The following is a 24,025-nucleotide window of genomic DNA, read 5'->3' as shown; positions in this document are numbered from 1 at the left end:
AACAGTGAGAGGCCCGTGTACCGCAAAAAAAAAATAATAATAATAAAATAAAATATTTATTTTATTTTTGGCTGCGTTGGGTCTTTGTTGCTGCAGACTTTCTCTAGTTGCGGTGAGTGGAGGTTACCCTTCGTTGTGGTGCACAGGCTTCTCCTTGCGGTGGCTTCTCTTATTGTGGAGCAAGGCTCTGGGCACGTGGGCTTCAGTAGTTGTGGCACGCGGGCTTAGTAGTTGTGGCACACAGGCTTAGCCGCTCTGCGGCATGTGGGGTCTTCCCAGAGCAGGGCTCGAACCTGTGTCCCCTGCACTGGCAGGCAGATTCTTAACAACTGTGCCACCAGGGAAGTCTCTGTTATTATGTTTTTAATTCCTAACACCCCTTTTTTGTTCTCTGAGTATTTTTTTTTAATAAATAAATTTATTTATTTTTGGCTGCATTGGGTCTTTATTGTTGCACGTGGGCTTTCTCTAGTTGTGGCGAGCGAGGGCTACTCTTTGTTATGGTGCACGGGCTTCTCATTGCGGTGGCTTCTCTTGTTGCAGAGCATGGGCTCTAGGCACACTGGCTCAGTAGTTGTGGTTCGCGGGCTCTAGAGCGCAGGCTCAGTAGTTGAGGCGCACGGGCTTACTTGCTTTTGCGGCATGTGGGATCTTCCCAGATTAGGGCTCGAACCCGTGTCCCCTGCATTGGCAGGCGGGTGCTTTAACCACTGCGCCACCAGGGAAGTCCTCAGAGTACTTTTTCTTACTAGCATTCTCCCCCACTCCCCCACTAGCATTCTGTTCTTGATTCATGGGTGAGATCTCTTCTCCGAGGATATTAATGATGACTTTTCTTGAGTCTTTTTCTTTTTAAATAGTCACTGTTTCCTTAAATTTGCTTTCTTTTTGTGTTTTGAATCCTGTCTTTCATATTATTAGCTATCCTTAAATGTCTAGTGATCTATATCTTTTTAATGATACACTCTGTTTCACCCTCTCCAGAGGATAAACTCAGAGTTTTGATAGAGTGTGGGAGGATATTGTGTCAGATAAACTCAGAGTTTTGATAGAGTGTGGGAGGACATTGTATCACGTAGGGGATCTGGGAGTTTAATTGTTTAATAAACTTGTGACCAATCATCCTGTTTTCTTCCCTATATTCACCCTACTTGCAGAATTACCTTGTTCTGCCACTCTGAGCTCTTTGGGGGTTCTTCAGTGCTAATCAAGTTGCTTTTCAGCTTTATGCTCTGCTGAAGTAGGGGTCCACTTGTCAGATCTGCTAAGACACTTTTCAGTTGTTCATCTGCTTTCCACCTTCCGAAATTCGCTTGCTATTTCTCCTTCTGTCCTGTGGGTTTATGTCTTCTAAAGAAAATCTGTTTATTGTCATTTTAAAATAGGTTTACTCTGACGAAGAAATAAGAATGATTTCTAGTTTAAAGATGACATTTGAACATACTCATGTAGCTCTGTTCCTTCTTAAAACTTCTCTTTAATCAGAGATCCTTCTTAATTTCTTCAGCCAAGAACCCAATGCTACTCTGACTTTTTTTTTTCACACACACACACACTGTATTTTATTTTTACAAGAGATAAACTGACCCCAAGCATTGTAAATGAATGACCACAACAAAAGCAACAATGATTGCAATTACCAAACACGAAACACACTCATACTATGTCATAATATTGACATTCAGTCCAGGAATCCTCCACTGTAACAGTTCCTTTACTTTGCACTGAAAATTGATTTGTATATTTTTTGCCTCTGAGTCCTTGTGGGATTTTTTTATTATTATTCAAACAGAAAGTCACAAAAATTATAATCATCCTCATCAGTTCACTCAGTCCCATGTAATTAATTTGTTTTCATCTTGATCTTTTGTTAGCACTTTTATGAATTCATCAGTTTTTCATTAGAGTTCTGAAAATGCTTATTCATTCAGTTCAGCAGTATAGTCAGTCACCAGAAACCTGTACTTGTTAGAGTCTTTTCCATGAATTCCTTGAAGATGAAACCCTTAAAATCATCACGGTTTTCATTAGTAACTGTGATTACATGTGGGCTATTGTGGGCTTCCCTTGCCTGTTCCCTGCTGCACTCTTGCAATGTGCTGGTTGCTATCCTTTCAATATGATATTCTGTAGCTTTACAGCCCTAGATGAAAAGTGATACTGAAGTTACCATTTAACGGTATCTGCCCTCCCACAAAAAAAAAAAAAAAAAAAAACGAGAGAGAGAGAGAGAGAGAGAGAGAGAGAGAGAGAGGGAGAGAGGAGACATTTATACTTAGAGTCTTTGTTTTCCCATGTAGCAGAAGTAGCTATTTTTTCATATCTTGCACATAAATACTCGTGGTATCTTTTGAGAGCTGCACCATTAAGCATCACGGCCTTTTGCCCTCCACATTTTTTTGTTTTTTTTTGTTTTTTTTGCGGTACGTGGGCCTCTCACTGTTGTGGCCTCTCCCGTTGCAGAGCACAGGCTCCGGACGCGCAAGCTCAGCGGCCATGGCTCACGGGCCCAGCCGCTCCGCGGCATGTGGGATCTTCCCGGACCGGGGCATGAACCCGTGTCTCCTGCATCCGCAGGCGGACTCTCAACCACTGCGCCACCAGGGAAGCCCTGCCCTCCACATTTTATATGCTTATTCTTAATTTCATCTCTTGGTTTCTGATTCTTGTTTTCTGCTGTTAAGGGTATCAAATTCTGTGCTTTGTATTTCATTGCATCCTTTTACCTGTATTCTTCTTCTTTTTTTAAATTTGTTTATTTATTTATTTATTTATTTATTTATGGCTGCGTTGGGTCTTCGTTACTGCACATGGGCTTTCTCTAGTTGCGGTGAGCGGGTACTACTCTTCGCTGCGGTGCACAGGCTTCTTATTGCGGTGGCTTCTCTTTTTTGCAGAGCGTGGGCTCTAGGCGTGTGGGCTTCAGTAGTTGTGGTATGTGGGCTCAATAGTTGTGGCTCCTGGGCTCTAGAGTGCAGGCTTGGTAGTTGTGGCGCATGGGCTTAGTTGCTCCGCGTCATGTGGGATCCTCCCGGACCAGGGCTCGAACCCTTGTCCCCTGCATTGGCAAGCAGATGCTTAACCACTACACCACCAGGGAAACCCCTTCTCTTCTTTTTAAAAAGAAAATAATCTCTTAATTTGTCATGTCCTTTACTGATCATTTCTTCTTTGATTTTTTTTTTAACCTAAAATGACTGACTTTCATGGACCTAACCTACCAATTACAGTATTTCCTCTAAAGTGGTGAAAACGAGCTAAGGTATTGGGTGTACTTATTGAGTCTTCTGCTTGTTACAGTTGCATTGGTTGGTTGTTTCATTTCCAGAGGAAACCTCTTTGATTTGAGGAGGGCCTATGCCTAGTTTTGAAGATGATTCTGGAAAAGATAAGGGTTTTAAAAATTTTTTATTTATTTACTTTAATGGTAATATGGTAATACATGTACATGGAACAACACTAAAAAGGCACGAAATAATATACAGTGTGAAGTTTTTCCTCTCTCTTTTACCTGCTCTCTGAGCCTCCCAAGCCCCCATTTCGTCTTCTCAGAAGTAATCACTGGAATCATTTTTTTTCTACACCCTCTAGAGAGCTATAAATATTTATGCATATATGCATATAGATCGGAAATGTAGTGTTTTTACTCTTGCCACGTCTACTCAGCATAGTACTGGAAGTCCTAGCCAGAGCAGTTAGACAAAAAAAAAAAAAAGAAGGAAGGAAGCGGCACCCAAATGCAAAAGGAAGAAGTAAAATGCTCTGACATGTAGGTGACGTGAAATGTAGATGACATGATCTTATGTATAAAAAACCCTAGGGACTACACCATAAAATTGTTAAAATAAGGAAACAAAGTTGGTAAAGTTGTAGGATACAAAATCAGTGTACAAAATGCCATTGTGTTTCTATACTGCCAACAAACTTTCAGAAAGATAAAATCCCATTTACAATCGCATCAAAAAGTATAAAATATTTAGGAATAAATTTAAACAAGGAGGTGAAAGATCTATACACTGAAAACTATAAAATATTGATGAAAGAAACTAAAGAAGACACAAATAAGTGGAAATATATCCTGTGTTCATGGATTGGAAAAATTGTTAAAATGTCCATACTACTGAAAGCAACCTACTGATTAAATGAAATCTGTATCAATATTCCAATGGCATTTTTCACAGGAATAGAAAAAACAATCCTAAAATTCATATGGAACCACAAAAGAACTTGAATAGCCAAAGTAATCTTGAGAAAGAAGAATAAAGCTGGAGGAATCACACTTACTGATTTCAAATTACAGTTGACCCTCAAACAATGCAGGGGTTAGGGCACACAGTCGAAAATGCTTGTAACTCATAGTTTGCCCTCCACATCCACTGTTCCTCCACATTTGAGGATTCAGCCAACCTGGAATTGTGTAGTACTGGAGTATTTACTATTGAAAAAAGCCCATGTGTAAGTGGACCTGTGCATTTCGAACCCGTGTTGTTTAAGGGTCAATTATGTATTACAAAGCTATAATAATTAAAGTATGATGCTGGCATAAAAACATACATATAGACCAATGGAACAGAATAGAGAGTCCAGAAATAAAGCCATGCATATGCATTCAACTAATCAACTAATCTTCAACAGAGGTGCCAAGAATATACAGTGGGGAAAAGATAGTCTCTTCAGTAAGTGATGTTGGGAAAACTGGATGTCCACATGCAAAAGAATGAAATTGGATCCTTAACTTACACCATATACAAAAATCAACTGAAAATGAATTAAAGACTTAATCATAAGATCTGAAACTAACACTCCTAGAAGAAAACATAGGGGATAAGCTGCTGGACATTGGTCAAGGCAATGATTTATTTTGGATTTAACAACAAAAGCAAAAATAAATAAGTGGAACTACATCAAACTAAAAAGTTTTGCACAGCAAAGGAAACCATTATCAAAATGAAAAGGCAAACTATGAAATGGAAGAAAATATTTGCAAACCATATACCCATTAAGGGGTTAATATCCAAAATATATAAGAAACACAAACAACTCAATAGCAAAAAAACAAATAACATGATCCAACAATGGGCAAAGGACTGTAATAGACATTTTCCCAAAGAAGACATACAAATAGCCAACAGGTATATGAAAAGGTGCTCAACTTCACTAATCTTCAGGGAAATGCAAATAAAACTCACAATGAGATATCACCTCACACCTTTTAGGACTGCTGTTATCAAAATGTCAAAAGATAACAAGTGTTGGTAAGGATGTGGAGAAAAGGGAACACTTGTGCACTATTAGTAGCAGTGTAAATTGATACACCCATTATGGGAAATAGTATGGAGGTTTCTCAAAAAATTAAAAATAGAACTACCATATGATCCAGCTATCCACTTCTGGGTATATATCCAAAGGAAATGAAATCACTATCTGGAAGAGATATTTGCACTCCCATCTTTATTGCAGCATTATTCACACTAACCAAGATAAGATAGCCATCCATTGATGGATGAATGGATAAAGAAAATATTATTTCTGTATATAATGGAATATAATTCAGCTTTAAAAAGGCAGTTAGTCTTGCCACTTATGACAACATAGACAGACATGAAGGACATTATGCTAAGTAAAATAAGCTAGACACAAAAAGACAAATACTGCATATTTCATATGTGGAATCTAAAAAATGCAAAAGTCAAAGTCATAATAAAAGAGAATAGAATGGTGATTACCAAGGGCTAGGGAGTGGGGGGAGAGGGGAGATAGTGGTCAAAGGGTACAAACTTTCAGTTAAAAGATGAGTAGGTTCTGGATGCCTAATATACACCATGGTGACTGTAGTTAATATATACTTGAAATTTGCTAAGAGAGTAGATCTCAAGTGTTCTCACCACATACACACAAAAAGTGGCAACTGTGGGAGGTGATGGATATGTTAATTAACTTGATTGTGATGTTATACGTATATCAAAATATCATATTGTATATCTTAAACATGTAATTTTTACTTATAAACCATACCTCAAAAAGCTGGAAAAAGAAATGTGGTATTTTTATTTCTTTTTGAATATATTGACAATTTTCTTTCTTTTTTTTTTCACAATAATAACTTGTTATTTCACAGTGACCCCTATTAGAGCAAATCCCCTGACACTGTGCATCTCTTGGACTGTCCCCTGCCCACCCTGCCCTTCAGTGTTCATGCTGCTCATCCTTAGATGGAGAGGTTCTCCATTATTGAGTGTAACTGGATTCCAGTCTTCAGTACAGCTGGGCTCCCAGAGCAGTTAGTTGTTGTGTTTCCATTTACTAATTCAAAGGCAATATTCTGTAGTCGATTTTTGTTTGGTTTGGAAACAACTGATTCAGCAGTCTCACAGATTATTGTAGTCCTAAATGTCCACCTAATAAGTTTAGAAAAACAACTAATCACCAGTCCCTAGAGTAGAACCTTTGCTCGTTATCACCACACTGCACACAAAAGACTCGGTGATACTTAAGGGAAAGGGGAAGGTGGAGAAAACCCTCTGCGTTTGGTCTTGCTTAAGTCCATTCAGTCAGTGGAGGAATCCCTACATCCTTGGTCTCTAACCTTACACTCCACTGGGTGAGATCTCTTGCCAAATCCTTTAATACGTGTTGGTTTACTATACTTGAGAAGGTGAATTTCTCTTTCTCTTGTTGATTTATATATGGAACATTTTGGTTTCAAGGAGTTGTTGCTTTCTGGTAAAGTTCAAGAAATTGAAATTGTGGCATCTGTGGTCAAGACATATTCTTTATGGTACCTTTCTTACCCTTCTAGATTATATTGTATATATGCTTTCCATTCACTTCACCTTTCCTTTGAGCCTGGTCTGTCTCTTGCCCCAGAGCTGAACTCAGCAGAGAATTGATCTACACACATGATCACCACTACTCTGAGGATTCAGCCGAAAATTTTCTTTCTTTTTCTTTAAAAAAAATTTTATTGACGTATAGTTGATTTACAATGTTGTGTTAGTTTCAGGTGTACAGCAAGGGGAATCAGCTACACATAAACGTATATCCACTCTTTTTTAGATCCTTTTCCCATGTAGCCCATTACAGAGTACTGAGTAGAGTTCCCTGTGCTATACAGTAGGTTCTTATTAGTTATCTGTTGTATATATAGCAGTGTGTATATGTCAATCCCAGTCTTCCACTTTATCCCTCCCCCCTTTACCTGCTGGTAACCATAAGTTTGTTTTCTACACCTGTAACTCTGTTTCTGACAATAGTTATGTTTAACCCAGCACAACGTTTTTCCAAGAGTTGCCTCTTACCAGTGCATCAAAATTGCCTGGAAGCTTACTAAGAATACATATTCCTGTTCCAGATATACTGAATAAGACTCTTTGGGGGGAGGGGGTGGGGTCCAACATGGGAATCTACATTTTATTCAATTTTCCCTGTGACTACTACTGTCCTAAGTATTTTTTTAAATTAATTTTTATTGGAGTATATTTGCTTTACAATGTTGTGTTAGTTTATGCTGTACAGCAAAGCGAATCAGTTATACATATACATATATCCCCTCTTTTTTGGAACTCCTTCCCATTTAGGTCACCACAGGGAGCTGAGTAGAGTTCCCTGTGCTATACAGTAGGTTCTCATTAGTTATCTGTTTTATACATAGCAGTGATTATATGTCAATCCCAATCTCCCAATTCATCTCACCCACCCACCCCTCTTTGGTATCCATACATTTGTTCTCTACATCTGTGTCTCTGTTTCTCCTTTGCATATAAGTTCATCTGTATCATTTATCTAGATTCCACATAAAAGCGATATTATACAATATTTGTTTTTCTCTTTCTGACTTACTTCACTCCGTATGACAGTCTCTGGGTCCATCCACATCTCTGCAAATGGTGCAATTTCATTCCTTTTTATGGCTGAGTAATATTCCATTTTATATATGTACCACATCTTTATCCATTCCTCTGTTGGTGGACATTTAGTTTCCTTCCATGTCCTGGCTATTGTAAGTAGTGCTGCAGTGAACATTGGGGTGCATGTATCTTTTTGAATTATGGTTTTCTCCGGGTATATGCCCAGGAGTAGGATTGCTGGGTCATATGGTAGTTCTATTTTTAACTTTTTAAGGAACCTCCATACCGTTCTCCATAGTGGCTGTGTCCATTTATATTCCCACCAACAGTGTAAGAGGGTTCCCTTTTCTTCACACCCTCTCCAGCATTTATTGTTTATAGATTTTTTGATGATGGCCATTCTGACTGGTGCGAGGTGATACCTCATTTTAGTTTTGATTTGCATTTCTCTAGTAATTAGTGATGTTGAGCATCGTTTCATGTGTTTGTTGGCCATCTGTATGTATTCTTTGGAGAAATGTCTATTTAGGTCTTCCGCCCATTTTTTGGATTGGATTGTTTGTTAGTAATATGGTATTTTTAAACAACAACCTCAGACAGCATTAGATCTTTACGGTGCATTCAACAGATGACATATTAAGTATGCCATCAACTAAGATTCACAGATTTTAAAAACACATACCATGTTATGGGAAAGAAGACCACAGACTTAGGGTTTAGAGTAGGAAGGAATGAGAGTGAAGACATATAAACTGTAGTTGTTTGGGCTTCCCTGGTGGCGCAGTGGTTGAGAGTCCGCCTGCCGATGCAGGGGATGTGGGTTCGTGCCCTGGTCCGGGAGGATCCCACATGCCACGGAGCAGCTGGACCCGTGAGGCTGGGCCCGTGAGCCATGGTCGCTAAGCCTGCGCGTCCGGAGCCTGTGCTCCGCAACGGGAGAGGCCACAACAGTGAGAGGCCCGCGTATCGCAAAAAAAAAAAAAAAAGACAAAAAAAAAAAACTGTAGTTGTTTGACTATCACACCTCCCTCAATTCCTAGATTGACTTTTTATAGTCGTTCAATTTATGCTCTTAAAAGCATACAAGATTAGCAGATTTTTTTAGGCACTTTAAGTCACAAGATGATGATGATGTCAAAATGTTATAAAAATGTTATTTTGCTTAATATTCTGTGATGTTCACTTATAATTGAGTTGAGTGTTATTTATAAAGAATGCTGATAATATGCTTTTGAAAGAGAAAGATCTCAGTATTTGGTCAGAGGGAGTGAAGTGGAAGACTCTCTTCAGTTTGAGACAACTTTTCTCTAATGGGTTATCTCTGTAACATTGTAGCCGTTTCTATATATGGGGTCTGATTTCTTTTCTTTATCTTTCTTTTTTCTATTTATTTTTTTGGCTGCTTTCGGTCTTCATTGCTACACACTGGCTTTCACTAGTTGTAGCGAGTTGGGGCTACTATTCGTTGCGGTGCGCGGGCTTCTCATTGCGGTGGCTTCTCTTCTTGCAGAGCACAGGCTCTAGGCATGTGGGCTTCAGTAGTTGTAGCACGTGGGCTCAGTAGTTGTGGCGCACGGGTTCTAAAGCACATGGGCTTCAGTAGTTGTGGTGTGCGGGCTCAGTAGTTGTGGCTCGCGGGCTCTAGAGCGCAGGCTTAGTAGTTGTGGCGTGTGGGCTTAGTTGCTCCACGGCATGTGGGATCTACCTGGACCAGGGCTCGAACCCGTGTCCCCTGCATTGGCAGGTGGATTCTTAACCACTGCACCACCAGGGAAGTCCCTGATTTCTTTTTTCTGCTATTATTTTGTAGTTCCTCAATTCTGAATTTATAACAATTCTATTTTTACACTCAAGTATAGTGCTTTGAATTTATTCCTGATAAAATTTACATCTATTGGTATGTGCTCTGTGTGTTCACTCTTCTGATAAATCCACATTTTGTTTCTTCATCCAGTCTTAATAGAAGGGTTTTATGTATCAAGCTAAATTCATAGCCCATTGGCACTGTACCAGAAACTTCCTTCAGGTCACCATGGATGTATTCTAAGGTAGATATTCGCAAACTTTTTCTATAAAGGGCCAGATAATAAATACTTTAGACCTTGTGTGTCATATAGTCTCTGTCACTAGTACTCACTTTTGTTTTTGTTGCACAAGCAGCTATTGATAATATTAAATGAATGAGCAGGACTGTGTTCCAATAAAATTTTATTTTCAAAAAAAAAATTGATAGGCCAGATTTGACATATGGACGGTAATATGCAAACTCTTGTTTTAAGGGAGTGAGAATTCTCTTTGTTAAGTGCTGAGTTTTCCTTTAGAGTATAATCCAAAGAACAGTACTATAAGAATATTCTGGATTATCTGAATAACTAGTTTAAAATCAGGCATTTATATACTTGGTACTCTGTTTTGCATTTAGGGTTGTATGAGGCATCTCTCCTCCCACACACACCCACACCAAATACTTTTTATTATGGAATGCTGAATGAATAAAGGTTTTTACAACAGTTGGAATAGAGAAAAGAAAATAATTGAGATATCACCTGGCACATAGGGGTACATGCATGCAGAACATCATACTCATGATGGAACTGATTGATTTTTTTAGCTTCTGAACTTTAACATATCAGTAACCATGATAGTCCATATGAAATGAAGAATTTTTCTCCTCTTAATTATAGTCATAGTTATATACCTGTTTGATACAGATTTCCATAACACCTCAGAGTTGGCTTGATCTTTATGTGATTGAGGTGTCTACAGTGTTTCCAAATCACTTCTTAAACTTGGCCTTGGAATTTGTGGCAGAGCCTGATGTTACTTTCCCCAAAACCCTTATTCCCTTTTTCCCTCACTGACACAACCCAACCCTGGGGGGGGGGTCCTAAATGACCAGCTAAAACCCCACTTTTCTAAGCTCCATTTCAACTAGGAGTAGTTATGTGACACAGTGTAGCCAATGAGACATTAGTAGAAGTTGCTGAATAGGGATTCTGGGAAAACCTGTTAAAATAGGGTCAACCCAGTTGGCACGTACCCTTTTGTCCTCTTCCTTTCTTCCTGCATCAATTAATGATGCTAAACCTGGGACTGTCACAGCTATCTTTTGACCTGCCAGGAAGAAAGAACAAGAAAATTGTAGAGGTGTGGCTCTGACATCTTGGCTGCTGCTCCACATGGACTACTAACTCCAAGCTTCCTGTTCAGTGGCAGGAGGGACGGAGTGAGGGGGAAAATAGGCCTATCTATTTTGGTTATTACTATTTGGGTTTATATTTTGTGCAGCTGTAAATTCTCTCTCATTAAAAAAGTAAATACAGGGGCTTCCCTGGTGGTGCAGTGGTTGAGAGTCCGCCTGCCGATGCAGGGGACACGGGTTCGTGCCCCGGTCCGGGAAGATCCCACATGCCACGGAGTGGCTGGGCCCGTGAGCCATGGCCGCTGAGATCTGCGCGTCTGGAGCCTGTGCTCCGCAACGGGAGGGCCACAATGGTGAGAGGCCCGCATACTGCAAAAAAAAAAAAAAAAAAAGTAAATACAGGATATAGATACAGTTTATATATTAAGTAGATAGAAAGCTATTTCTTTTCACCGTAAAACCCCAAAGCATCAATTCAGTTTCTGCAAAATGACACCCTCTATCATATTAAATTAATATTGCTAAATAGAATTATTTTTATTTTGTGGTTTATTCTTCATTTTGTAAAAGTGTTCTCATTTTAAAAATACTTTCTAAACTCTGTAAGTATAAGGAATTTGTACCTAGTTTTGAGTTTGTTCTTATTTGAAATAAAAAATTCTTAATTAACAGTAAGTTTTTCAGAGAATATTTTTTTTTGAAATGAGTTTGATGATTACTCAGATATGAGGACCTGCCTGAGGCATTCATTTTGAACCCAGCCAATATTTTTTTTAAACATGACTTTAATTTAATTTAATTTATTTATTTATGTATTTATGAATGGCTGCGTTGGGTCTTCAGTGCTGCACTCAGGCTTACTCTAGTTGTGGCGAGTGGGGGCTACTCTTTATTGCAGTGCATGGGCTTCTCATTTCGCTGGCTTCTCTTGTTGCACAGCATGGGCTCTAGGCACGCATGCTTCAGTAGTTGCGGCATGCAGGCCCTAGAGCGTGAAGGCTTCAGTAGTTGTGGTGTGTGCACTCAGTAGTTACGGCACGTGGATTCTAGAGCGCAGGCTTAATAGTTGTGGCGCACAGGCGTACTTGTTCTGTGGCGTGTGGGATCTTCCCAAACCAGTGATTGAACCCGTGTCTCCTACATTGGCAGGCGGATCCTTAACCACTGCGCCAGCAGAGAAGTCTGAACCCAGCCAATGTTTTAAACCTTTCATTTCTTCAGCTGTGCTGCACAGCACGTGGGATCTTAGTTCCCCAACCAGGGATCAAACCCATGTCTCCTGCAGTGGAAGCTCAGAATCTTAACCACTGGACCGCCAGGGAAGTCCCTCTCAATGTAACCTTTATTGAACATTTGGATAGAAGTGACTAATCCCCTATTTTTGCCTTACAGTCTTTACCCCGAAAGGGTGCATAACATTAGTAACACTTAGTACACTTACGGCTTATATTTTTGTGTCCTGCTCAGACTAAGGGCCTAGCACTATGCCTGGTGCTCAAAGGAATACTTGGTGAATGACCAAATGAATATTGTGTGCTTGGTGGTTATTGAAACTGAAAATAATTTTTGATATATACTTGCCTTAATTCACCCTCACATCTCCACAAGATAGAGACTATAATAGAAGTGCTCAGGTTTTATTAACGTATAATTCAATTAAGTCCAAAAACTAGGCTAAAAGGAATTTGTAAACAAAAGGTTATTGTCCTACCATACTCTGAGAGAGCTCTCAGTTTGTAATAAAACTATTTAACTTATTCCTCCATCTACCTAGCAACATTTAAGTATCAGTGGTGCATATGTCTTTATTAAGGAATTCTAATACTGTAAATCATTTTTATTACTTATAAAGTCTCTTTAGACTAGATCACGCAGAGCTGACTTACTTCTTAGTTGCTTTTTTATATGAACTATGTTTTTGTTTTTAACTCCAAAATATTGTAATGAATGTTATTGTCTAATTAAGCCCTAAAAATTCTCCACTAATTACTGTAGGAATAATCAACTGTTTTGACCTGCAGTTTTATAAACAAGAATAAATAATTGCGTCGAAGCTAATATGTGGTATAATGGCCCAGTGGGAATTATTATACATCCTGAAAACAATAATAATTCTCTCAAAACAGCTGAAGTACACCTTTTTTTAAAACAATTTAGGAGGATGCAGAGACTATTTCCTGTTTTGCTCTTTAAAAGTTATAGGGTAATTTTGTGCTAATGAAGTCAGACTAACAAAGCATAATATTTTCAAAATATTATCATGCATTAGGGACTAGTTTGATTTTTAAAAACTCATGAACAGGAAAAGCAATTCTTTTTAAAACTTCATTGGTCTTTTGGTATACACAAGGATTTGTTTATAATACCCCACATCTCTTATGTACCTTGAAATTATTACCAGGCTTTTATATCCTTCCTGTATGTGACCAGTGTTTCATAATAGGTAAAGAACTAACACAAAAGAAAACACTAAATGTTATTTTAACTTGTTTTTCAAATATGCAGCAGATGTGGGTTGCTTCACGTAAAGTCCTTCTCCTTTTCCTTCCCTGTCAACAGACTCTAGAATTCTTTGGGTATACCTTCCATGTGCCTCTGAACGTTGGTGGGTAAGGATATGTTGTCTAGAGCAACTTAGGATCACACAGTAGAAAGATGACATGAGTTACCTACTGAATTAATCACCTGGAACCATCCCACCCTGGATTTCTTGCTATATATTATATGATATATTATTTCTCTTTAGTGCTTAAGCCATTTTGAGTTGTTTCTTTTCTTGCACTGCATCCTTATGGAAACAGTGTTTATAAAACCAGTTTTTAAAGTCAATCAAATTTCCTTCCATTAATAACAGCTAAATTGGAAGCTGCTGTCCTCTGTATCTTCCCTTTATTCATTGCCAGTATTTACTTACTGACAGTGAAGATAGTTATTTGGATTTTTTTTTAATAAGTTTATTTATTTATTTTTTGGCTGTGTTGGGTCTTCGTTGCTGCTCATGGGCCCCCTCCAGCTGCAGTGAACAGGGGCCACTCCTTGCCACGGTGCGTGGGCCTCTCACCGCGGTGACCTCCCCTGTTGCGGAGCACAGGTTCCAGGCGTGCAGGCTTCAGCAGTTGTAGCATGCGGGCTCAGCAGCTGCGGCTCATGGGCTCCAGAACGCAGGCTCAGCAGCCATGGCTCACGGGCCCAGCTGCTCCGCGACATGTGGGATCCTTGAACCCGCAACCCCTGCATTGGCAGGCGGGCCCTCAACCACTGCGCCACCAGGGAAGACCTATTTGGATTTTATTGAACAGAACTTTTTCTTTTCTTTTTTTTTTTAATTTGGTTCCGCCAGGTCTTAGTTGCAGCAGGCAGGCTCCGTAGCTGTGGCTTGCAAGCTCCTTAGTTGCGGCTTGCAAGCTCCTTAGTTGTAGCATGTGAACTCTTAGTTGCAACATGCACGTGTGATCTAGTTCCCTGGGATCAAACCTGGGCCCCCTGCATTGGGAGCTCAGAGTCTTAACTCACTGAGCCCCCAGGGAAGTCCCTATTGAATAGAACTTATCATCACCATCATAACAGCAGTAAAGTTTTTATGGTATTCCCTTTACAAAATACTATCACAGCTCAGCTTACTTGGCTTAGTCATTTTATAAAACAGATGAGACTAAGAAGCTGGATATAGAGGTCTAGGATATATTTAATTATATGCTTGCAAATAAGAGCAGTGCTCTAAGCTTTTACAGAAATGCAGCAGACTGATTGGATATGCAACCAAAATAAATACTGTTGTTTTGTAGTTTTTATTTTTAACAGAAATTTCTGACTCAAGGGTAAGAATCACAGACTCAAATCAGTTGTTTAAATAAACCCTCCAGAGGTTTGATTGTTTTTTTCTTTTTAATCTGGGGCTTAATTAACTTTAGTTTCAAATATAAACATGCATTGTATGTCATAAGAACTTTAGGATATTCTGGGAAAAGAGTCCAAAAAGAGGTTTTAAATGTGGATCTATCTGGAGTATATTGTAAAAGCCTTAGGTACAGGTTTAGGAGTTGTGTATGTGTGATACTTAAAACTATGAGAATGGATGATAGCTTTAGGGATTTAGGTAGAGCACAAGGAGAGAATGACTAAAGAGTGAACACTAAAGAGGATGGGTGGGGCTTCCCTCATGGCTCAGTGGTTGAGAGTACGCCTGCCGATGCAGGGGACAGGGGTTCGTGCCCCGGTCCGGGAGGATCCCACATGCAGCGGAGCAGCTGGGCCCGTGAGCCATGGCCGCTGAGCCTGTGCGTCCGGAGCCTGTGCTCTGCAATGGGAGAGGCCACAACAGTGAGAGACCTGCATACCGCAAAAAACAAAAAAAAAAGAGGGTGGGTGGAAGAGGAGGCAGCAGGGAATGGGGCAGAAGATGAAAGCTAGGAAGAGAGTCAGGAGTGGCTGGGAGGCCGAGGAGAGCTTTTGCAGGAAGTGGTTGTTCTATCCCAGACACCATGAAGAGGTCAGGCTAGATGAGAGCTGAAGCAGAAGGTGTCCTGACCACATCTCCTTGCCATTTGCTAAAGCAAAGAATGTTTTTCTAATTTTCAACCTCAATTTTTTCCTTTTCTTTATCATGTTCATGTTAGTATCATGTTACAATATTATATTGTGCACTTTTGGGATTTTACACAAAATCAGTAAAGGTGTAAATCTTATGTTATTATTTGTGACATATAAATATACATGTATATTTATATACACCTGCACACACACCCACACATATATTAACTTGTGCTTACAAAGACTATTTCCAGAAGGCTACCCAAGAAATTGTTTCCTTTATTGCCTTCAGCAGCCAACATCTGGGACACCCTTGAGGAATAGGGATTGAAGAAAGGATTTTCCACTTTTGTACCTCTTAAATCATGTGCATATAATGTATCTCCAATTCCAAAAATAAATAATATTAAAGCTAAACAAATAAAACAAAGGCCATTTTATCACGTTGAACTTTGATAGTTACGGGGGAAAGTATTTTAAGACACTGCTGTGGCTGGAAAAAATGTTATGACTTGGTCCTCTGAACTCATGGTCCCTGTAGCTTGGTCTGTAAGGGAGAGTGGGTGGATTTATTAAAGTAATGTTTAAGTTAGCATTGGTCAAATATACCATAGTTAAAGAGTGGTATGGTAGTATGTTATCAACCATATATATATATATTAAATTGTTGATTCCAGCTAATGGGCAGTTAGCAAAATCCAATAGCCTAAAGGTCAGTATTCTCCCTGAGGTAATAGCCTACTTCTGAGGCCAAAGGATGCATGGTAATTGATTAAGCAAATCCTGTTTTCTCATACTGAGTCCTGAATTCTGTACTTATGATTCAAAACAGAGTTAGAGCATTAAATTCTCAGTGTAATCAAAATATTTGCTTGGAGAGTTTTTCTGTTTTCTTTTTACAGACATTATTTATTCAAAAGAGATATGGGTGTTAATTATAGAAAAGGTGGTGTTTTAATATAAAGAAATAGGAGAAAAGCATCAGGTTAAACATAAATTATTCAGTTCTATGAGTATTAAATTAGAAATTTAGCTGGTATGTAAAGTGATTGTCAGGAAAGTATAATGCTGTTCAGTTTTCTCTTTTCTATCTGTATAAGAATTTGGGTTAAAAATAGCAAACACTGAGCATGTGCATCATAGATACAGCTGCTGCAAACACCAGAGGTATGGATGCCTTGATACTGATGATTAATGTAAGGGGCCTTAAGGTTTTGTTAACAGCTCAGTGAAATGAAAAGTTGCTTTTTGATGTCTGCAGCCAAGCTGGATAAATTATGATTTAAACAATTAACAATGAATTTGGAACAAAGAATAATTTATTTTTTGTAAAAATGGAAAACTGAACTGCTTGTAAAATTCAGATAAAATTGCATAGCTGTTGGCATACCAAACCAGGTTTGGCAAATACAATGAATATTCTTTAATGAAGGAAGTTTTCTTTTTAGCTGTAGGTTAAAGTCCCTATAATTCGAATTGTATTTGCCATTTCCCAGTGGGAGAAAAAGCTGTTTATATTTCCTTGGATATAAAGTAATTATGGGCAGTCCTTCATTTACAAAGTAGACTTTAGTTTCATTCAAATGCGGTGTAAAATTTTTATGAAGTGAGAAATTGGATTGGGTATATTTTCCCTTTTTATATTATGGTCTCCATCAGTCATCTTTCTTGTTTTCCTTCTCGCTGTTGACTCCAGGCCCACTGTTCAGGTTTCCAACATGTTATATAGCTACTGCCCTATTTTTAATTTTTCTTTTCTTTTTGCTACCAAAATTCCTTTCTGATTACTCTGTATCTGTTGCCTCCCCTTTTTACTATCCACAGTCCTCTTAACAAGTAAGGATTGCAAATGAGCTTACAAGTGAGCTCCTGATAACTTAGTATGGTGGCCTTTTAGCCCTCATCCTTTGCAACATCTTCATGGCATTAGACACTGTTAACCCATTTACCCTGTCGTGGATGTGTTTCCCCTGGACTTCTTAGTCCCTGCTCCTTTTTCTCCACCTCCTTGAATACTTTTAGTTCCTTCCCTTTGCTTTTGAAGTAAGAATGTTTCCCAGGGATCTAGCCATGAAAAAAATTCCCTCCTTTTTACAGTTTACACAGGAGAACCTCATTCATTTCTACTTCTGTTATCATCTTCATGCATAGCTACTTTCTCATTTTTATTTATTGTCTTGACTTGATTCCCAAGTTCCTGATCCACAGATGTTGTACTCATAGAGTCAATAAGATATTTCTATCATTAAAAAATCTTCTCTGTACCCTAGTTTTCCTGCTGGCTGCTATCATATTTCTTTGCTCCCTTTACAGGATAATTCCTTAAGACAATAATCTCTACTCACTCTCTCCCCTTCCTCTCTTCCTATCCTCTCTTGAACCCATTCAGGTAGGGCTTTTGTTCCCTACAGTTGTATCAAAGTTGCTCTGGTCAGAGCTGTGAATCAAATGATCAGTTCTTAGACCTCATTTCACTAGACTTCTCAGCAGCATTTGTTATAGTTGTTCATTCTCTCCTTCTCAAAACAATTTCTTAACTTGGCTTCTAGGTCACTACATTTTTCTTGTGTCTTTTTACGTAACTGGACAGTCCTCAGTTTCCCTTGCTGGATCCTTCTCCCTTTCATGACCTCTAATTGTTGGAGTGCTCCAGGGCTCAGTCAGTAGCTCTCTTCTCTTCTTCCTAAGTGATCTCATTTAGTCTCCTGGCTTTAAATATCATCTGTTTGGTATTCTGCTTTAGAATAATTTTAGTATCCCCTCTCCTTTGTTACCTCCCTTCAATTTTGCACATTCAGATTTTCAGAATGTGTCCCTTCTTCTTCTAGAGTCCTTATTTAGAATACACATCATCCATTAAATTCATACATATTGTTCACCAGATTTCCTTTTCATCTTCTCCTATCTTGAATCTGTGTGTAAGTGTGTGTGTGTGTTGCATTAGAATTTACTTAAGTGCTGAAACAATTTTTGTGTAGATTTTTATCTTTTCTAGCACTTCTCTTTCGCTAGATATGTGTTCTGATTATTCACTTGAATTCTGCTTTTTCAAATGTTTGGGCCTCTCACACGATATTATTTTTCTGTGATAGCTCATTGGAAATCAGATCTCGTTGCTGAACTGCCCTTAATAGCAGGAATGCCACAGGTCAAGATAGATGTAGTGCCTAAAGTTGAAGGACAGCCCCACTAGAGATACCTGAAGGAAGCCCAGTGCTCTCTGATGTACTTGAACTGCCCTAGTTTCCAAAGTTAGGAAAGCCCACTTGTCTCCTGTTAAAATCCAGCACATCCAGAGGGCTCGAAGATAATCTTAAAACCGGGGTCTTCAGATACCTGAAAGCCAAGCCAATCCAGCAATCCACAGCCCTTAGTTGTTGCCTGGGGCTCTGATGCTGCTTTTCAGTCAGCTAGCCACCCACAGGGCAATTTAGTTGCATACCGGTTCTTCACTAGAGTCATAAAACTTATCTAGCAGCCTGCAGGTCACAGCCTCTGCTTCTCTTTAGAAAGTTAAGGAACTTGGAATTGGGCATAGAGGAAAACAAGCCACAGTCAAGTTATCATATTACAGAGTACCCTGTATCCTTTCTCATTCCAGTGCCATTACATTCTAATGAGTCTCAGATTTATTATATCTCCAGTTCCCTACCATTCCCCCAACTCACATATCCAGTGGCCCACTCAACAGTTCAACTCGGATATCTAATGGATATCACAAAGGTTACACATCCAAACCGAACTTTGGATTATCATCTCCAAACCTACTCCTCTCCCAGCCTTTCCTGTCTCAGTGAGTGCATTACCCCCATTTTTCAGTTAATTGCTTAAGACAGTATCTTAAGATTAATTCTTCCCTCTCTCTCATTTTATATCCACATTCCGATCGATCAGCAAATCCTGTTGGCTGTACTTTCAAAATGTACCTAAACTGACCACTTCTCACCTCCTTCATCTCTACCATGCATCCATCTATCCTTTTTCCTTTCCTGGTCTACTTCAGATGCCTCCTGACTGCTTTCTGTGCTTCTGCTCTTGCCCTCTACAGTTTATTCTCTAGAAGGCAGAGTAATCTTTTTAAAAGGTAAAATGTTGCTTACTTCCAAAGGATTCTAATAAAATCTAGACTTTGTGCCATTGCTTATAAGGTTCACCATAGTCAGGACCCTAGGTGCTTCCAACCTTATTTTCTACCATTTTCCATGACTCAGTCCACTTTAATCACGTTAGCTTCCTTCCTCTTGCTTAACTACATCATAACCGTCTTATCTCAGGGCTCTTGCACTTGCTCATCCCTTTGCTGAGAGTACCCTTCCTCATTAAATTTGTGATTTGTTCAGGTCTGTTGGAATTGCCTTATCATAAAGATTATTCCTGACCACCCTATAAAATAGCTCCTCTCTTATTTCCCTATTCCACCTACCCTGTTTTAGTGTTTTTAATAGCATGTATCATCACTTGAATCATTTATTTGTTCATTGTCAGAAATTCTTCCAGTCACCCTCTATGAGGGAAAGACTTTTAAATTCACTGCTATATCCCTAGCACATAGGACAGAGCCAGGTACATAGTAGGCACTCAATATATAATATATGCTTCAAGTGACATCTTTTCCAAATTTGAGTTGGATTTTACAATGAAAAAATAGGTATATGTATGAATCTTCCTGGAAATAAGTCATATTTTTCAAAGTATTGCTTTTTAGTTTTCTACTATTTAGGCTTGTTTGCAAAAAATGTAATAAACTTTTTACTCTTGCGTATGTTTTAAATTTCAGTTAAAGTATATTTATTTTATTTTTCCATAAAAATACTTAATATGTAACCTGACATCTTCATTTTAAGAACGAAATTCCATTTTACTTGTAACTTATTCCTTAATGATATATTTATTACCAAATTATTAATTTGTGTCTTATGTTAAAAGAAACCATGTAGTATTGTATAATGTCAAGGCCATTGGGAATAAAGGAAGGAAAAAATACAAATAGGGACTTTTTTCCTCTCTGATTTTTTTTTTTTTTTTTTTTTTGCGGTATGTGGGCCTCTCACTGTTGTTGTGGCCTCTCCCGTTGTGGAGCACAGGCTCCGGACGCGCAGGCTCAGCGGCCATGGCTCACGGGCCCAGCTGCTCCACGGCATGTGGGATATTCCCGGACCAGGGCACGAACCTGGGCATGAACCCTCGTCCCCTGCATTGGCAGGCGGACTCTCAACCACTGCGCCACCAGGGAAGCCCTCCTCTCTGATTTTTATAATATTCCAGTATTTTTTTTTTACATTGCCTGGAAATCCCCTCAGTTAAGAGATTGGTTTTTCTCCTTACAATGTACTCACTGTCTCTAAGGGACCCCTCATGATCTTGACCATATCTGCTATTCTTTCTTTTTGCTCTTTGGTTTTTTCTTCTACTTAGGACCTCGGTTTATGCCCCCATCCTCAATTTTCAGTGGATAGAATTTACTTCTATAGGTTACAAGAAAGAACAGAGAAGAGAGAACTCAGTAAAATAATAGTAGAAACCAAAATTCAGCTTGAAAATAGGCTTAGCATGTATAATATAGCATATATACTTTTACCTATAACATGCTAATGCACTTTAATACAGCATTCTTCTAATCTCTAGGGAAGACCAATTTTAAGGTTTATTGGTACGGAGGGAAGTCATTGGTAGGGAGGGAAGTCATTGGTACAGTCACTTGCCATTTTGCTCACATTTTGAAGGGTCATTGTAGCTTGTCGCCATGGGTGGGATGTAGGAAACAGCGCACCTGAAACTCTAACACTCCCACATACATATGCTGTTGGCAGCTGGAGAGTCTTATAAATCATCAATGGCCCATTTTCTCATGCACACTTATAAACACCTCTCTCTGGCTTAGTACTTTAACATTTGTAAACTATTTTGTGGCAAGCTACTCGATCAGAACTTTTTAAATGGCTAACTTTGGTAATTAAGAGATTAATTTGGTTTTATTTTTATTTTTTCCAGGTGTATGGTGGCTGATGAAGTAAGTGTTTTCATGATTTTTATGTCTTTTATAAAATTCCCCAGCCAGTTTTTGTTGTCTGTTATTTACCCTGTGCTCTCTGTCTTTCATTTGACTATATATCTGTATATGGAGAGGACAGTGGGAGAGAGATGGAGGGTGAGGCGTGGGGGCAGCAGAGAGAATAAGAATGAGAAAGAGAGAGTGTGCGTGTGCGCGTGTGTGTGCGCATGCCCCTGCGCAAGGCATATATTTGGAACATGTTAGTGTTAACATTAGTGATCCAAAATTCTATATTTTTGGCCTCAGAAGCATGAATGCATCCCCAAATGAAACTGAACTCTTTTCTACTTGTCATAATGCTGCTTGCTTAGAAGCTGAACTTTTAAGATTTTGCTCTAAAGGTTATTGTTAATTGTTTTGTATGAGTGTGAAGTATAATGTTAAAATGGTATTTTACTATTACTAAACAATTTGATACCTTTAAGGAGCATGTACTCGTATACATTCATATTCAGGTTTTTTCACTGAAATGGAAGTTCTTGCTACATAAACTACAATACTCTTTACATACATTCTCAGAATGATGTAGATCAATAAAGTTCTAACTTTTAATATCATTTTGGAAAATGTGTTGCTGTTTTCATGATGTCTTTAAGGATAACGGCAAAACATATACATTTAAAAATATAATAGAGGTGAGGAAAATGGATACTGAATTTTTTAAAATATAAGTGAAACCATAAAAGATTCTCCCAATTAACTGTCTTTTAGTTTTAGTTACATGTAGACTCACCAATGGCTTATCTCCACTATCTCTTCTTCAGGAAAAAAATGAATAAGACTATAATATGGACATGAATGCCAAGCAGAAGGTTCATATAGGGTTTCTTGGTTCATGCTGATTTATAATTACTGAAGTTTTTAGTTTGAACTCTTCATTCTATAGGTATTTGTTTAGACTAGATGTTATAGTTAGAAACAGTCATTGCCTGTGAAAAACTTCAACAGTGTAATTAAAGAGACAGGACATAGACATTTGGAAAACAGTAGAAATTTCTATTTTGGAACAGGATGCATTCCAAAAGAATCTTCATAAATTTATAGATTTGAGAGTCCAAAATGACTAAAAGAGGCTTATGTTTTTAATCCCTGAATATGTTTTCACCAAATAGGAATATAAATTCATCCTTCAACCTCCAAACTAGGCATAACCATTTTATATAATATGTATAAAATGTGTGTGTGATATATGTATGGATGTGTGTATCAATAATTTTTTTTAAACAGACCAGTTTTATGTCCACGGTAAATATACCATAATGTGTAACATTATCTTGAGAATTTCCCCAAGCAATTCATGGGGAACATCTTAGTGGCTATGACATTGCGTTGCTACCTTGTTCTTCAATTTGATGTTGTAGAGATTTGAATAGGCCTTAAATGTGCAGAATCATTGATGGATTGAACTTGATCAGCACCTTAACTCTTCTTAACCTTTTTTTTTAAATTTAATTAATTAATTTATTTTTGGCTATGTTGGGTCTTCGTTGCTGCGTGCAGGCCCTCTCCAGTTGCGGTGAGCAGGGGCCACTCTCTGTCGCGATGCACAGGCCTCCCATTGCGGTGGCTTCTCCTGTTGCTGAGCACGGGCTCTAGGTGCGTGGGCTTCAGTAGTTGCAGCACGCGAGCTCCAGAGCACAGGCTCAGCAGTTGTGGCGCACGGGCCCAGCTGCTCTGCGGCATATGGGATCTTCCTGGACCAGGGTTTGAACCCATGTCCACTGCATCGGCAGGCAGACTCTCAACCACTGCACCACCAGGGAAGCCCTTCTTAACTTTTATATTCTCCAACAAACTCCTGTCTTCTCCTCAGTTGACATTAGACTAAGGATTATGCATGATGAGTTCATGATGAACCTTCTAGCCAACAAGAGTTTTTCTTTATACCTATCACTTTTCATCTCCTGTTATTTACAATTACACTTGTCACATGTTGAGTGATTTGTGCTTGTCTTTCAAAACCATTCTTATTTTTTTTAATAAATTTAAAAGAACCATTTAATATTTTCTCAGTACTTAAAAGAAGAGTCCACTTTTGTGTCCCTCATATCTCCTTTTTTTCACCAGCATTTTAAAGACTCTCATTCTTTTACAACTTTTTGACTTTCTGAGGTTTATTATGTCGAATCCTATCAATAAGGTTAATTAAGGAAAAATCCTCAATTTTACACATAAGTACAAAAAACATGCCACAGAAATAACGTAGTGATGTACAATTCTAAGATCACAGCTCAAAACCACTAATATCCTCTGTTTTTGGTTGAGTTGAAATGCCATTTCTGTGGAATCTTACTGAGTTAGTGTGGATGAAAGTGAGTAAATTAAAAGTCTTGAAGTAGAAGGAAACTTGTATATATGTAAATTACGTGAACTCTGGTTTGACCTTCATTTTCTAATACTGTTCTCCTTCTCTTGCTCTTATCACAAAATGGTAGTGAAGTCATAGGAGGAAAT

At 38.6% G+C, this 24,025-nt stretch overlaps 1 protein-coding gene across 3 annotated transcripts in view; it reads left to right on the top strand.

Moving 5' to 3' along the window:
- ZRANB3 (zinc finger RANBP2-type containing 3) overlaps nt 1-24,025 on the top strand; it is a gene marked incomplete at its 5' end in the record, with an annotated part of 244,581 nt that overhangs the window by 60,789 nt on the left and 159,767 nt on the right. For all 3 annotated transcript variants that reach the window (XM_079709822.1, XM_079709821.1, XM_079709820.1), the window contains one exon: nt 21,511-21,529. In XM_079709822.1, the coding sequence (XP_079565948.1) occupies nt 21,511-21,529 (19 nt within the window). The remainder of the gene's footprint in view (nt 1-21,510; nt 21,530-24,025) is intronic.

This window comes from Hyperoodon ampullatus (assembly GCF_949752795.1).
Source record: "Hyperoodon ampullatus genome assembly, chromosome: 8".
NCBI lineage: Eukaryota > Metazoa > Chordata > Mammalia > Artiodactyla > Ziphiidae > Hyperoodon > Hyperoodon ampullatus.
The sequence above is the reverse complement of the archived record's forward strand: the minus strand, read 5'-3'. Positions and strand labels throughout refer to the sequence as shown.